The following is a 16958-nucleotide window of genomic DNA, read 5'->3' as shown; positions in this document are numbered from 1 at the left end:
GATTTTCAGAAGGCATTTGATAAGGTCCCACATAGGAGATTGGTGGGTAAAATCAAAGCTCAGGGCATCAGGGGGAAGACATTGACATGGATAGAAAACTGGTTGGCAGATAGAAAGCAAAGGGTAGCGGTGAATGGGTGTTTCTCGGAATGGCAGGTGGTGACTAGTGGGGTGCCACAGGGCTCGGTATTGGGACCACAGCTGTTTACAATTTACGTCAACTATGTAGATGAAGGCATTGAGAATAACATCAGCAAATTTGCTGATGATACTAAGCTGGGTGGCAGTGTGACATGTGATGAGGATGTTAGGAAAATTCAGGGTGACTTGGATAGGCTGGGTGAGTGGGCAGATACTTGGCAGATGACGTTTAATGTGAATAAGTGTGAGGTTATCCACTTTGGGAGTAAGAACAGGAAGGCAGATTATTATCTGAACGGTGTAGAGTTAGGTAAGGGAGAAATACAAAGAGATCTAGGAGTCCTTGTTCATCAGTCACTGAAGGTGAATGAGCAAGTGCAGCAGGCAGTGAAGAAGGCTAATGGAATGTTGGCCTTTATTACAAAGGGAATTGAGTACAAGAGCAAGGAAATCCTCTTGCATTTGTACAGAGCCCTGGTGAGACCACACCTGGAGTATTGTGTACAGTTTTGGTCTCCAGGGTTAAGGAAGGACATCCTGGCTGTAGAGGAAGTGCAGCGTAGATTCACAAGGTTAATTCCTGGGATGTCCGGACTGTCTTACACAGAGAGGTTAGAGAGACTGGGCTTGTACACGCTAGAATTAAGGAGATTAAGAGGGGATCTGATTGAAACATATAAGATTATTAAGGGATTGGACAAGATAGAGGCAGGAAATATGTTCCAGATGCTGGGAGAGTCCAGTACCAGAGGGCATGGTTTGAGAATAAGGAGTAGGTCATTTAGGACAGAGTTAAGGAAAAACTTCTTCTCCCAGAGAGTTGTGGGGGTCTGGAATGCACTGCCTCGGAAGATAGTGGAGGCCAATTCTCTGGATGCTTTCAAGAAGGAGCTAGATAGGTATTTTATGGATAGGGGAATCAAGGGATATGGGGACAAGGCAGGAACTGGGTATTGATAGTAGATAATCAGCCATGATCTCAAAATGGCGGTGCAGGCTCGAAGGGCCGAATGGTCTACTTCTGCACCTATTGTCTATTGTCTATAAAGCCCCATAAAGTTGCAACAAGACTTCCACCTTCTGGCAAAAAAGGCCAACATTCCAGTTACCTTATCTCTAACATCCCAGGTTGTAGGTGTTCAAGATTGGAAATCGTTACTGAGTAACTAAAAATATAGTCACATATTCAGTCAAAATTGTGCAAAATATTTATTTTTTTCATACATATAATTTAATGAAACTGATGACATTTTCTTGTCAAACATACACAATACAGTCATACAAAAAGCACATTCTATATATATATTTAAATATATATACATATATCATAACACCATTACAGCACTGATGCATCATCGGGGATAAACTAAGCTTGATTTTTCTCCTGTTTTGGCTTCTTAAACCTTTCCCGCCAAAAATATTTAAAAGAATCCTTGCAAAAGCCAGGGCAAGAAGATTGGGAATGGTTAAGGTGGCTCTCAAGTCTGTAAGGAGAATCCTTTAGAATGATTTACCAGCATTTTGCTGAGTTTGGCTGGTTTAAACCTGAGTGCCAATAACACGCATAATTTCCTTCTGGATTTTGGGGTCCTGAGTATTGATGTTGGCATCTCCAACTTGTCCATCTTCGTACCTGCAAACAGTGATGGCATTAATGTTAACTGAACATGTTAAGTTAATTCTCAAATCATGGGACATAGAGAGCAATACAGCACAGATACAGGCCCTTCTTGCCCAGCTACCACATTGTCCACCCAGCTAGTCCCAAGTGCTTGCATTTGTCCCATACCCTCCAAGCCCCACCTCTCCATGTACCTATTCAAGTGCCTCTTAAATAACATTGTACCTGCCTCAACCTCATCTTTTGGCAGCTCATTCCATATATTTCACCACCCTCCATGTCAAAGAGTTGCCCTTCAGGTCCCTTTTAAATCGTATCCCTCTCACCCTGAACCAATGCCCACTAGTTTTGTATTCCTCTACCCAGGGCAAAAAAAATCTGTTTCTATCCATAATATGATCTTGCAAGCTTTCAAAACTGCAAGCTGTTTTACAACAGAGCAGCAGAAATAAAAATGAGAAACTTGAAGAACTCAGTATAGCTGATGATACAGAACATCGCTGTGCTGATCTTTTAACCCGCTTGGAGATCAACACTTCCCTGCTACATTGTCCTCCATTTTTGTTTAATCCATCTGCCTATCTAAGAGTCTCTTAAATGTCCCTAATGCATCTGCTTCTACCACCACCCTTAGCAGTGTGCTCCACACACCCACCATTTTCTGTGTGAAAAGGCTTCCTCTGATAGAGGTATATTATGAGGGGTATATATCGGGTAAATGCAAGCAGGCTTTTTCCACTGAGGTTGGGTGAGACTGCAACTAGAGGTTGTTGGTTAAAGGTTGGAATGTGAGATAATTGAGGGGAATATGAGGGGAAATTTCCTCACTCAGAGGGTGGTGAGAGTGTGCTGCGGAAGTGGAGGATGCAATTTTGATTTCAGCATTTCAGAGACGTACATGGATGGGAGCAGTATGGAGGGCTATGGTAATCACCTTAAAATTATGCTTTCTCAGATCAGTCATTGCCACCTTGGGACTAAGGTCTTGATTGTCCACTCTATCTATGCCTCTTATGTTATACATCTCTGTCAAGTCACCTCTCATCTTCCTTCACTAGGAGAAACGCTCTGGTTCGCTCAACTTTTCCTCATAAGCCATACTGTCTCATCCAGACAGCATCCTGGTAAATCTCTGCACCTTGTCTAAACTTTCCACATTCTTCCCAAAATGCTTTTGTGCAGATGGCCAGGATGTGCGAAGGGGATTAATTCCATTAGTTTTAATCCAGATTGAAACTGAACCCTTCATGCGCTAGATCAGTCTCCAAATAGAAAGGGTCATCGATGATGTAAAAATGGAGGGATATATAGGGGGGAAGGGTTAGATTGATCTTAGAGTAGGTTAAAAGGACAGTACAACATCGTGGGCTGAAGGGCCTGTACTGTGCTGTGGTGTTTTATGATCTATTCAAGGATAGAGCGGGAACCTAGGTTGAAGATCAGTTACATTCTTGTTAAATTGCAGGCATTCTAGAGAGGCTGAATGGCTACCTTCCTCTCCTATTCCTTACGTTCTTATCTGTGGCAATGCACTGAGAGACCAGAATGAGCCGGGCCTCGGAGGTACCTCTCACCAGGCTGATTCGTGATGGATATGAAGTTTGGATTTTCCCATGAGAACAAACATCTCAGAATCTGATGATTCTGGCTGTCAGTGGCTGGGTGAACTGGTTCTCTCACCCAGCAGATGTACCACAAGGAAGAAAGAGCTCGAAGAGGACACCCGCCTTCCAAATGCGTATCACCTAGTAACAGCTCACCCACTCTTAAAGGCTTTTGAGTTATTTGTACATGCTTCTGATTGTCAGTGGCATTTAAAAACAGTTGAACAATAGTTATATAAATAATTTAACAAAACATAAAGTGCTGAAAAGAATGTGGATTGAAGTAAAATAATTTGAACACTTATCTTTACTTATCTGATCCCATGGATCCAGTGTTCAGCTCATAAGGATGCCATGTGCAATGGAACCTCTCTTCAGTACAACGACTCTCCGCCTCTGGCAGGATTGCATCTGCCCTCTCTTCAGCACAACAACACTCCGCCAATGGGCAGGGTTGTGTCCACCCTCTCTTCAGCACAACAACACTCCGCCAGTGGGCAGGGTCCTGTCCACCCTCTCTTCAGCACAACAACACTCCACCACTGGTCAGGGTTGTGTCCACCCTCTCTTCAGCACAACAACACACCACCACTGGTCAGGGTTGTGTCCACCCTCTCTTCAGCACAACTACACTCCGCCAGTGGGCAGGGTCCTGTCCACCCTCTCTTCAGCACAACAACACTCCACCACTGGTCAGGGTCGTGTCCACCCTCTCTTCAGCACAACAACACTCCACCACTGGTCAGGGTTGTGTCCACCCTCTCTTCAGCACAACAACACTCCACCACTGGTCAGGGTCGTGTCCACCCTCTCTTCAGCACAACAACACTCCACCACTGGTCAGGGTCGTGTCCACCCTCTCTTCAGCACAACAACACTCCACCACTGGTCAGGGTCGTGTCCACCCTCTCTTCAGCACAACAACACTCCACCACTGGTCAGGGTTGTGTCCACCCTCTCTTCAGCACAACAACACTCCACCACTGGTCAGGGTTGTGTCCACCCTCTCTTCAGCACAACAACACTCCACCACTGGTCAGGGTTGTGTCCACCCTCTCTTCAGCACAACTACACTCCACCACTGGTCAGGGTCGTGTCCACCCTCTCTTCAGCACAACAACACTCTGCCAATGGGCAGGGTCCTGTCCACCCTCTCTTCAGCACAACAACACTCCACCACTGGTCAGGGTCGTGTCCACCCTCTCTTCAGCACAACAACACTCCGCCAGTGGGCAGGGTCCTGTCCACCCTCTCTTCAGCACAACAACACTCCACCATTGGTCAGGGTTGTGTCCACCCTCTCTTCAGCACAACAACACTCCACCAGTGGTCAGGGTCCTGTCCACCCTCTCTTCAGCACAACAACACTCCACCACTGGTCAGGGTTGTGTCTACCCTCTCTTCAGCACAACAACACTCCACCAGTGGTCAGGGTTGTGTCCACCCTCTCTTCAGCACAACAACACTCCGCCAGTGGGCAGGGTCCTGTCCACCCTCTCTTCAGCACAACAACACTCCACCAGTGGTCAGGGTTGTGTCCACCCTCTCTTCAGCACAACAACACTCCGCCAGTGGGCAGGGTCCTGTCCACCCTCTCTTTAGCACAACAACACTCCACCAGTGGTCAGGGTTGTGTCCACCCTCTCTTTAGCACAACAACACTCCACCACTGGTCAGGGTTGTGTCCACCCTCTCTTCAGCACAACAACACTCCGCCACTGGTCAGGGTCGTGTCCACCCTCTCTTCAGCACAACAACACTCCACCACTGGTCAGGGTCGTGTCCACCCTCTCTTCAGCACAACAACACTCCACCACTGGTCAGGGTTGTGTCCACCCTCTCTTCAGCACAACAACACTCCACCACTGGTCAGGGTCGTGTCCACCCTCTCTTCAGCACAGCAACACTCCACCACTGGTCAGGGTCGTGTCCACCCTCTCTTCAGCACAACAACACTCCACCACTGGTCAGGGTTGTGTCCACCCTCTCTTCAGCACAACAACACTCCACCACTGGTCAGGGTTCTGTCCACCCTCTCTTCAGCACAACAACACTCCACCACTGGTCAGGGTTGTGTCCACCCTCTCTTCAGCACAACAACACTCCACCACTGGTCAGGGTTGTGTCCACCCTCTCTTCAGCACAACAACACTCCGCCAGTGGGCAGGGTCCTGTCCACCCTCTCTTCAGCACAACAACACTCCACCAGTGGTCAGGGTTGTGTCCACCCTCTCTTTAGCACAACAACACTCCGCCAGTGGGCAGGGTCCTGTCCACCCTCTCTTCAGCACAACAACACTCCACCAGTGGTCAGGGTTGTGTCCACCCTCTCTTTAGCACAACAACACTTCACCACTGGTCAGGGTTGTGTCCACCCTCTCTTCAGCACAACAACACTCCGCCAGTGGGCAGGGTCCTGTCCACCCTCTCTTCAGCACAACAACACTCCACCAGTGGTCAGGGTTGTGTCCACCCTCTCTTTAGCACAACAACACTCCACCACTGGTCAGGGTTGTGTCCACCCTCTCTTCAGCACAACAACACTCCGCCAGTGGGCAGGATTCTGTCCACCCTCTCTTCAGCACAACTACACTTCACCACTGGTCAGGGTTGTGTCCACCCTCTCTTCAGCACAACAACACTCCACCACTGGTCAGGGTTGTGTCCACTCTCTCTTCAGCACAACAACACTCCGCCAGTGGGCAGTGTCCTGTCCACCCTCTCTTCAGCACAACAACACTCCACCAGTGGTCAGGGTTGTGTCCACCCTCTCTTTAGCACAACAACACTCCGCCAGTGGGCAGGGTCCTGTCCACCCTCTCTTCAGCACAACAACACTCCACCAGTGGTCAGGGTTGTGTCCACCCTCTCTTTAGCACAACAACACTTCACCACTGGTCAGGGTTGTGTCCACCCTCTCTTCAGCACAACAACACTCCGCCAGTGGGCAGGGTCCTGTCCACCCTCTCTTCAGCACAACAACACTCCACCAGTGGTCAGGGTTGTGTCCACCCTCTCTTTAGCACAACAACACTCCACCACTGGTCAGGGTTGTGTCCACCCTCTCTTCAGCACAACAACACTCCGCCAGTGGGCAGGATTCTGTCCACCCTCTCTTCAGCACAACTACACTTCACCACTGGTCAGGGTTGTGTCCACCCTCTCTTCAGCACAACAACACTCCACCACTGGTCAGGGTTGTGTCCACTCTCTCTTCAGCACAACAACACTCCGCCAGTGGGCAGGGTCCTGTCCACCCTCTCTTCAGCACAACAACACTCCACCACTGGTCAGGGTTGTGTCCACCCTCTCTTCAGCACAACAACACTCCACCACTGGTCAGGGTTGTGTCCACCCTCTCTTCAGCACAACAACACTCCGCCAGTGGGCAGGGTCCTGTCCACCCTCTCTTCAGCACAACAACACTCCACCAGTGGTCAGGGTTGTGTCCACCCTCTCTTTAGCACAACAACACTCCACCACTGGTCAGGGTTGTGTCCACCCTCTCTTCAGCACAACAACACTCCGCCAGTGGTCAGGGTTGTGTCCACCCTCTCTTCAGCACAACAACACTCCGCCAGTGGGCAGGGTCCTGTCCACCCTCTCTTCAGCACAACAACACTCCACCAGTGGTCAGGGTTGTGTCCACCCTCTCTTCAGCACAACAACACTCCGCCAGTGGGCAGGATTCTGTCCACCCTCTCTTCAGCACAACTACACTTCACCACTGGTCAGGGTTGTGTCCACCCTCTCTTCAGCACAACAACACTCCACCACTGGTCAGGGTTGTGTCCACCCTCTCTTCAGCACAACAACACTCCACCACTGGTCAGGGTTGTGTCCACCCTCTCTTCAGCACAACAACACTCCGCCAGTGGGCAGGATTCTGTCCACCCTCTCTTCAGCACAACTACACTTCACCACTGGTCAGGGTTGTGTCCACCCTCTCTTCAGCACAACAACACTCCACCACTGGTCAGGGTTGTGTCCACTCTCTCTTCAGCACAACAACACTCCGCCAGTGGGCAGGGTCCTGTCCACCCTCTCTTCAGCACAACAACACTCCACCACTGGTCAGGGTTGTGTCCACCCTCTCTTCAGCACAACATCACTCCACCACTGGTCAGGGTTGTGTCCACCCTCTCTTCAGCACAACAACACTCCGCCAGTGGGCAGGGTCCTGTCCACCCTCTCTTCAGCACAACAACACTCCACCACTGGTCAGGGTTGTGTCCACCCTCTCTTCAGCACAACAACACTCCACCACTGGGCAGGATTCTGTCCACCCTCTCTTCAGCACAACTACACTTCACCACTGGTCAGGGTTGTGTCCACCCTCTCTTCAGCACAACAACACTCCACCACTGGTCTGGGTTGTGTCCACTCTCTCTTCAGCACAACAACACTCCACCACTGATCAGGGTTGTGTCCACCCTCTCTTCAGCACAACAACACTCCGCCAGTGGGCAGGGTTGTGTCCACCCTCTCTTCAGCACAACAACACTCCACCACTGGTCAGGGTTGTGTCCACCCTCTCTTCAGCACAACAACACTCCACCACTGGTCAGGGTTGTGTCCACCCTCTCTTCAGCACAACAACACTCCGCCAGTGGGCAGGGTCCTGTGCACCCTCTCTTCAGCACAACAACACTCCACCACTGGTCAGGGTTGTGTCCACCCTCTCTTCAGCACAACAACACTCCACCACTGGTCAGGGTTGTGTCCACCCTCTCTTCAGCACAACAACACTCCACCACTGGTCAGGGTTGTGTCCACCCTCTCTTCAGCACAACAACACTCCACCACTGGTCTGGGTTGTGTCCACTCTCTCTTCAGCACAACAACACTCCACCACTGGTCAGGGTTGTGTCCACCCTCTCTTCAGCACAACAACACTCCGCCAGTGGGCAGGGTTGTGTCCACCCTCTCTTCAGCACAACAACACTCCACCACTGGTCAGGGTTGTGTCCACCCTCTCTTCAGCACAACAACACTCCACCACTGGTCAGGGTTGTGTCCACCCTCTCTTCAGCACAACAACACTCCACCACTGGTCAGGGTTGTGTCCACCCTCTCTTCAGCACAACAACACTCCACCACTGGTCAGGGTTGTGTCCACCCTCTCTTCAGCACAACAACACTCCGCCACTGGTCAGGGTTGTGTCCACCCTCTCTTCAGCACAACAACACTCCGCCAGTGGGCAGGGTTGTGTCCACCCTCTCTTCAGCACAACAACACTCCACCACTGGTCAGGGTTGTGTCCACCCTCTCTTCAGCACAACAACACTCCACCACTGGTCAGGGTTGTGTCCACCCTCTCTTCAGCACAACAACACTCCGCCAGTGGGCAGTGTCCTGTCCACCCTCTCTTCAGCACAACAACACTCCACCAGTGGTCAGGGTTGTGTCCACCCTCTCTTTAGCACAACAACACTCCACCACTGGTCAGGGTTGTGTCCACCCTCTCTTCAGCACAACAACACTCCGCCACTGGTCAGGGTTGTGTCCACTCTCTCTTCAGCACAACAACACTCCACCACTGGTCAGGGTTGTGTCCACCCTCTCTTCAGCACAACAACACTCCGCCAGTGGGCAGTGTCCTGTCCACCCTCTCTTCAGCACAACAACACTCCACCACTGGTCAGGGTTGTGTCCACCCTCTCTTCAGCACAACAACACTCCGCCAGTGGGCAGGGTCCTGTCCAACCTCTCTTCAGCACAACAACACTCCACCACTGGTCAGGGTTGTGTCCACCCTCTCTTCAGCACAACAACACTCCACCACTGGTCAGGGTTGTGTCCGCCCTCTCTTCAGCACAACAACACTCCACCACTGGTCAGGGTTGTGTCCACCCTCTCTTCAGCACAACAACACTCCACCACTGGTCAGGTTTGTGTCCACCCTCTCTTCAGCACAACAACACTCCGCCAGTGGTCAGGATTCTGTCCACCCTCTCTTCAGCACAACTACACTTCACCACTGGTCAGGGTTGTGTCCACCCTCTCTTCAGCACAACAAAACTCCACCACTGGTCAGGGTTGTGTCCACTCTCTCTTCAGCACAACAACACTCCACCACTGGTCAGGGTTGTGTCCACCCTCTCTTCAGCACAACAACACTCCGCCAGTGGGCAGTGTCCTGTCCACCCTCTCTTCAGCACAACAACACTCCACCACTGGTCAGGGTTGTGTCCACCCTCTCTTCAGCACAACAACACTCCACCACTGGTCAGGGTTGTGTCCACCCTCTCTTCAGCACAACAACACTCCGCCAGTGGGCAGGGTCCTGTCCACCCTCTCTTCAGCACAACAACACTCCACCACTGGTCAGGGTTGTGTCCACCCTCTCTTCAGCACAACAACACTCCGCCAGTGGGCAGGGTCCTGTCCACCCTCTCTTCAGCACAACTACACTTCACCACTGGTCAGGGTTGTGTCCACCCTCTCTTCAGCACAACAACACTCCGCCAGTGGGCAGGGTTGTGTCCACCCTCTCTTCAGCACAACAACACTCCACCACTGGTCAGGGTTGTGTCCACCCTCTCTTCAGCACAACAACACTCCACCACTGGTCAGGGTTGTGTCCACCCTCTCTTCAGCACAACAACACTCCGCCAGTGGGCAGGGTCCTGTCCACCCTCTCTTCAGCACAACAACACTCCACCACTGGTCAGGGTTCTGTCCACCCTCTCTTCAGCACAACAACACTCCACCACTGGTCAGGGTTGTGTCCACCCTCTCTTCAGCACAACAACACTCCACCACTGGTCAGGGTTGTGTCCACCCTCTCTTCAGCACAACAACACTCCACCACTGGTCAGGGTCCTGTCCACCCTCTCTTCAGCACAACAACACTCCGCCAGTGGGCAGGGTTGTGTCCACCCTCTCTTCAGCACAACAACACTCCACCACTGGTCAGGGTTGTGTCCACCCTCTCTTCAGCACAACAACACTCCACCAGTGGTCAGGGTTGTGTCCACCCTCTCTTCAGCACAACAACACTCCACCACTGGTCAGGGTTGTGTCCACCCTCTCTTCAGCACAACAACACTCCACCACTGGTCAGGGTTGTGTCCACCCTCTCTTCAGCAGAACAACACTCCGCCAGTGATGCACCATCAATAACTCACTCTGAGACGTAAGAAGTGAGATATCGGCTTTTATTGACTGGAAGAATGAACAACACTACATCCTGGAGAATGAGGCCGGGCTCAGGCCTCAATCGCCTTTATACAGGGGTCTGTGGGAGGAGCCACAGGAGCAGTCAGCAGGGGTCTGTGGGAGGAGCCACAGGAGCAGTCCAGACAGGTATATGTAGTTCACCACAGCCAGTGGGCAGGGTCCTGTCCACCCTCTCTTCAGCACAACAACACAACGCCAGTGGGCAGGGTTGTGTCCGCCCACAAGGCAGACGAAGGGATGTGCTGATACGTGACCTGTGGTTTGTTTCAAAGACCTACATGCAGCGGAGTATGGCCTGAGGCAAACAGAGCTCGAACAGCTTTGACATACACAAAATGCCGGAGGAACTCAGCAGGGCAGGGAGCATCTAAGGAAAACAAGACAGTCGATGTTTTGGGCAGAGAACCTTCAGCAGGACTGGGGTTTCCAGCATCTGCAGATTCTCTTGTTCGTGATTTAAACGGTTTTGATTTGGCCTAATGGGTGGCAGTTTCCTCCACTGAATTATAATTGCATCTTTCCACAAACCCGGCAACATCTGTTGTTATTTTATCTGATGTCAACTTACTGACTACTGGGGTATGGGAATTATCTGGTAGAACTTGAGCCCTGAACTCACAACCCTAAAGGTTGCTAGTTCGGAACTGTAACATGCAGACAAGTATGGAAACAAGACCTTCAACCAACTAACTTTACACTGACCTGTGTAAATTGCACTCATTTACACTAATCCCATTTGATTCTCTCCTCATTCCCTTCTGCTCTCCCCAAATTCCACTACACAATCACAAAAAATACCACAATTAATTAACCTACGAAGTATAGTCACTTGGTCAGAGAGAATGCGCACACTCTATGCATTTCACTCCAAGGTCAGGATTCTCAGCACTGGAACTGTGATATATTTGTCCATTCCTATAGATCCAGTGAGCTAGCTGCACTCCGGCCTACTCTGGATAAAACTGAGAAATGCATTGAGCCCTCTCCTCGGTATAGCAGCTGTCCGACACCATTTTACCTTAAATTGGACACCAGCTACGCCACTCGTTTGGCTTGAATTTTGTATCGAATTGTACAAATGAAAATGAAGAACTATCAGCTTTGGTGTCACATCAGAAACCATTTGACATATGTAGGACTCTCAGTACCAGTAACTGTGGTGTTAACTGTTCAGGTTAACAAAATGGCTTCTCTGTATTGTTATAATGAAATGGCTTCTCTGTAATGCTGTAATGGGTTTCTGTGTCTGGTACATTTGGGTTATGACTACCGATAAGGGGGAAAGTAACCAATGGAGAATTGTTATGCTATCTTGTATGTGTAAACTGAGCGGGAGTTCGCGGTCTTTTTCGGGAGGAGAGCGAGGAGGATGGACGTGTGAGGAGCGGACAGTGGTTCCAGAGCGACGGATACTGGATGCCGGTGGTTCGGACAGTGGCCGAAGGCTCGGAAGGTCGTTGTGGATGGAACCGGAGGCGTGAGCTCCAACATATTAAAATATTATGTGCACAAACTGATAAACTTATTTATTTGGTGCCTTTAGATTATCTGTTTCTACTAACCCATCACTAAGAGATAACTATAAAGTTGCAATTATTTACTCGCTTTTGGGTGTATTGTCTGGTATTTGTATTGCGAGTGTGTACTGGGGGGCATTACTCCGTATTTACACTGAAGTATTGCACTATTGGCAGGGCGACAGCGGTTCACGCTAGGCGAATGGGGGGTAAACTGGGGGCACAGAGGCTACGCATATAATACTTGACAGAAGACTATTGAAAAACGGTGCAGAGGAGGTTCACCAAATAGATTTTGGAGATGAAGGGGAGATTGAGTCTATGATGCGAGATTGAGTTACCTGGAACTATATTCACTGGAATTCAGAAGAATGAGAAGGGATCTCCCAGGAATATATAAAATCATGAACAGGATAGATAAGATAGAGGTGGCAAAGTTGGTTCCACTGCTTGGTGAGAATAGAACCAGAGGAAATAGCCCTCAAGATTCAGGGAAATAGATTTAGGACAGAGATGAGGAGTAACTGCTTTTCAGAGAGAGTAGTGAATTTGTGGAATTTTCTGTCAATAGGGATTACATCATTAAATACATTTAAGAGACATTTCGATGGATTCTTGCATTATACAAGAAGTAAGGGTTATGGGGAAAAGGCAGGTGGATGGAGTTGAGTAGGTGAATCGGTCATTATTGAATGTTGGAGCAGGCTTGATAGCCAGATGGCCTGCTCCTGTTCCTAGTTGTTATGTTCCTCTGTTTTTCATCTACATTCCAAGCGGCAGAGAGTGATTGGCAACACACCCAGTCCTTATGACGAATCAGTACTGGTACATCCCAGCAACCTCTTGTACTCGTAATACTCACACAAAAAAGAAACGAGTGCAGACGTGATCTGAAACAGGGCAGACCCAAATATTCCCATGTTTCTGGAGGTCTTTTGAAGTTATAACTAAGAGAAGGAACATAAAGAGAGAAAGGTTAACAATCAAGATCTCACTAAATCTCATCAGCATTCTGTTTCACTATTGATTTCAACTAAGTGGACATTACTGGGAGACAGCTAGGTGATTCCCTCTGTTCAACTTCGTAGCCATCTGAATTGTTAAGAAAATGGAGGAGTATGGCATAAAATGGCACAGCTTGACATAAAAATTATTTTACACTACCCTCTGCCATTCTACACTAAACTCCAGAGATCAAATACAAAGTATGAAGCAGGTATTCTTCAATCCTGATGTCTTTGAATTGATGGGTAGATTTTATTTCTGCCAGTAGTTTCCAGTGGTCTGAATGCTCCAATCCTGCCCTCTCCTGTAGTACTAACTTGCTCACCTATTAAAGCTTCTGTACTGTACAAAGATGTGCAACAGCTTACTGGTAGTTCGAAAGCAAAGGAATTAGATTAAAAACATTATATTATAACACTTTTATTAAAGTAAATTCTGGCAAACTATCACTGCAAACAATGAAGAGGAGAGGGAAGGCAAAGCGAATTTGCGAGATGTGCCCTGCTGGTACGCTGCAAAACTGACACACTTGGAGTTGGAGCCACGCTAGTTGGAATGAACGATTCAGAGGGGAGAAGATGGGACAGAGGAGTTCCGATGCCCGTCCAGGTGGCCCAGGTGCGAGGCTGGATCATTCTAAGCACTGAGCTGATTTGGAGAGGTCGAGAACAGCTTCTTCAGTAGTGAAATCCAGGTCCAAAGCGAATTGCTGGACAATGTGTTCTAAGCCTGGAGCGACTCACTGTGGTGAGGCCAAGATCCTAATGTGAGGACAATCTAAATGCCTGCCCAGATAGACAGGAAGGCAGGGTGTCGGGCAAGGTTGGATCGCTCTGGGCGCTGAGCCAATTTCAGAGAGGTGGGGAAAGGCTCTCTGGCAACAAAATCCAGGCCTGGAGTGATTCGTCATGGTGGGGCCAGGTCCTATTATGAGGTTTAGACAATTTAAACACCAGACCAGATAGACTGGGGGCTCCACTTTCTGCAAAGCTAGACCTGTAAGACAGCCCCCGGCTGCTGTGCTTTGTGTCTGCAAACTGTGCAGTGATTTGCCCCACTAATATGATGAACCGAATACTGAGGCTTTGGGCCTACTCTGGGCTGCTCCAGAGATTTGGATGTCAGGACTCAGTTTGGTTCAGAATGCTGTTGTCGTTCACTTCTATTGTTTGCGTGATTTGTTTTGTGTTTTTTCTCTCTTTCTCCGGGGGCACTGGGAGTTGTTCTTATTTTTTTTAATTGGGTGCTTTCTTGCTCTGTGACTACCTGTAAGCAACCAGAACTCAAAGTTGTATCTCTTATACATTATTTGATAATAAATGCACTTTGAATCTTTGAAAGCCATTGTTTTGTTTCTTAGATAACGATTTCAAAATCCTCTTATTCCTATGACTGTTCCTCCATGGCCTTCCTCGAACTTACATTTGCATCCCCCTAGAGCTCTATAGAAACCTCCTTTGATATTGTAAGATATTGTGAATAAAACATGTGAGAGTCGTTTTATGTGCTTAACAAAACCTTTTACTTCCATTGTGTACAAACCAAAAGCAATCGCATTACACTGGTGTCATTACGTCAGGCACCGTCTCTTAAAGTGAACACACAACTCAATGACGGTGTTTGTGGATTGTGTCGAACAGTTTCTATTATGAACGATATGTGTCATCTGTCACCCATTTCGTTACCCTACACTGGCCCTCCAAGATTTCCCCAAAACCCGTGTTGTGATTTTGTCTGGAGCTTGTATGAGCCACCTGGCTCGGGCTATGTGTTTTGGTTGGTGTAAGAGCAGTTACCTCTGGCCTGCTCATGTGTGTGCTCACACGCACATGGTCATGTCGAGATGCAGGGGGTATGGCTGTGGAACCACCCAGGTCTTGTGGGTTCAGTTTAAAGCAATCTACAGAAGTACATTCAGGTTTACCCTTCCTATCTGGAAGGGTAATAAAACTCTTCAGCCCACTTCAAATCACAGAACAGGCCATCATATTGGGGGTTTAAGGAGATGTTAACGTACATCATGGCTGACAAAAATGAACGAGGTAGAATGTAGGTCAACTGGAACCCAAGAATGCTGTATGCCGTGATGGGAGGTAGGAATAGCTATAAAAGAGGAGGGTGGAGCACTGTTGAGACACCAACCAGGCAGTCGTGGCATTGGGAATAGAAATCACCCGGCACCCATAGCAACTCAGTTGCAGAGGTCTGCAGGTCCTCTTTTGGAGCCATTTTGAGCCCCAACAGGACCCATGGGAGATGGTCATGCCAACACTCGTCGGTCAAGGAGGGCCTCAGAGCAGCCTTTCAGAAACGTTGAAATCGCTCGCACAGCCATTGGACTGCGGGTGATATGTCATGGTGTGATGCAATTTAACACTGAGGTCGTAAGCGGCCTAAAGGTCTGACATGGAATGGGGATTGCGGTCGGAATTGGCATCAGATGGGTTGTCAAATCGAGAAATCTAGGTGTTTACGAATGCCTAAGGCACACCTGCAACTGTTGTCAATGCTAGAAGGACAACCGCTGGCCATTCGGAGGCACAGTCCACATAGTAAGGAGATGTGGGAGAAGCCATGAGAGAGGGGTAGAGGACCACATTGGCATGGTCAAACACGTTGCTCAGGAACCTTGTAAAGTGTCGATGGTGCCAGGACGTGATGGTTAATTTTCACCCACTGCAACTCAGGCTGCTCTCCAGTCTCGCATGTCCTTCCTAAGGCTGTGCCACATGCACTTTAAAGCAACCAGTTTTTGTGAAAACTTCTGCCCAGCTACAACAGGCCACGAACGGAGTTAAAAACAGTATGCCTCCAGTTTGCAGGCACTATGGGTGACCAGATGAGATATCACACCGGAGAGAAACTCCTGCGTCCCCAAACTAGATGTTGGCCAACTGCAGGCCTGTGCTGTTCTGTAAGCCTGGACCTCTGGGTTGGTAGCTTGGCTGACTACGACACAGGCACAGTCATCCCCAAGATGTCTGGCGTGAGAGGCAATCAGCCGCAACATTATTTTCCCCTTCAATGTGCTGTATGTCAGTCGTGAATTCCGAAATAAGGCCAGTTAGCGTTGCTGACATGCAGTCCAAGTTTAATCTGACTCTTTGGCCATCTCATGCACGAGGGGTTTGTGGTCAATGAACATTATGAATTGCCAGCCCTCCAGTAGAAAATGAAAATGGTGGATGACCAGATAGGGACCAAGAAGCTTGAAGTCAAATATGCTGTACTTCCTCTCAGTGGATGGGGTAGGGGGAGGAGTGAAAACAGAGCTGATGGCTGAAGGAGGCGAGTTGCTTCCATAATCCATCCAACAGTTCATGCACAGCTCCCAGCGTCTAAGGTGTCAGTAGTGATGGCTAGAGGTGTGTTGGGGAGTGGGTGCACCAGTAGGGTCACGTTTGAAGTAGCTCATTTGGTGTTGTCAAATGCTCTCATCATGTCCACTGACCACTCAAGCATACAGTTAGGGGCACTGCCTTTAAGGGCACTACACAAGGGGAGCATAAGTTCAACAGCTCCCGCAATGAAACAGTGATAGAAATTCACCATACCCAAATAACCTTGCTGTGCTTTGGTAGTACGAGGCCGAGGAAACTCCATAATAGCAGTGACTTTTGAAGGCAGGAGTGTTACACCTTCTGTGGAGATTCGGTGGCCAAAAAAGTCAATCATAGACAAGCCAAACTGGAATTTAGTGGGGTTAATAATCAGCCCATGTTGTCTCAAGCACTTGAAGGGTATGCACAGTTGTGATGTTTAGTTTTGGATTCACTGGTGCAAGTATGTCATTCAGGTAAACAAAAAGAAAATGTTAGTCTTTTAACAGAGTCCATTAGTCGCTGGAAAGTCTGTGATGCATTTTGCAGCTCAAATGGTATACGTAG

General features: G+C 49.0%; 2 protein-coding genes across 6 annotated transcripts in view; one reads left to right on the top strand and one right to left on the bottom strand.

Moving 5' to 3' along the window:
- The window catches only part of celf6 (CUGBP Elav-like family member 6), a 928129-nt gene that overhangs the window by 869549 nt on the left and 41622 nt on the right, over positions 1-16958 (top strand). The gene's annotated exons all lie outside the window — the stretch shown is intronic.
- Positions 1404-16958, bottom strand: part of LOC140714179 (protein mono-ADP-ribosyltransferase PARP6) — a 157881-nt gene continuing 142326 nt past the window's right edge. For all 5 annotated transcript variants that reach the window (XM_073025057.1, XM_073025058.1, XM_073025060.1 and 2 more), the window contains exons 23-24: positions 12929-13013; positions 1404-1774 (exon numbers count right to left, since the gene is read on the bottom strand). In XM_073025057.1, coding sequence (XP_072881158.1) covers positions 1681-1774; positions 12929-13013 — 179 coding nt within the window. In that variant the 3' untranslated portion in view covers positions 1404-1680. The remainder of the gene's footprint in view (positions 1775-12928; positions 13014-16958) is intronic.

Source organism: Hemitrygon akajei, chromosome 21 (assembly GCF_048418815.1).
Source record: "Hemitrygon akajei chromosome 21, sHemAka1.3, whole genome shotgun sequence".
In the NCBI taxonomy this organism is placed as follows: Eukaryota; Metazoa; Chordata; class Chondrichthyes; order Myliobatiformes; family Dasyatidae; genus Hemitrygon; species Hemitrygon akajei.
This window is presented reverse-complemented; position numbering and strand designations above follow the sequence as displayed.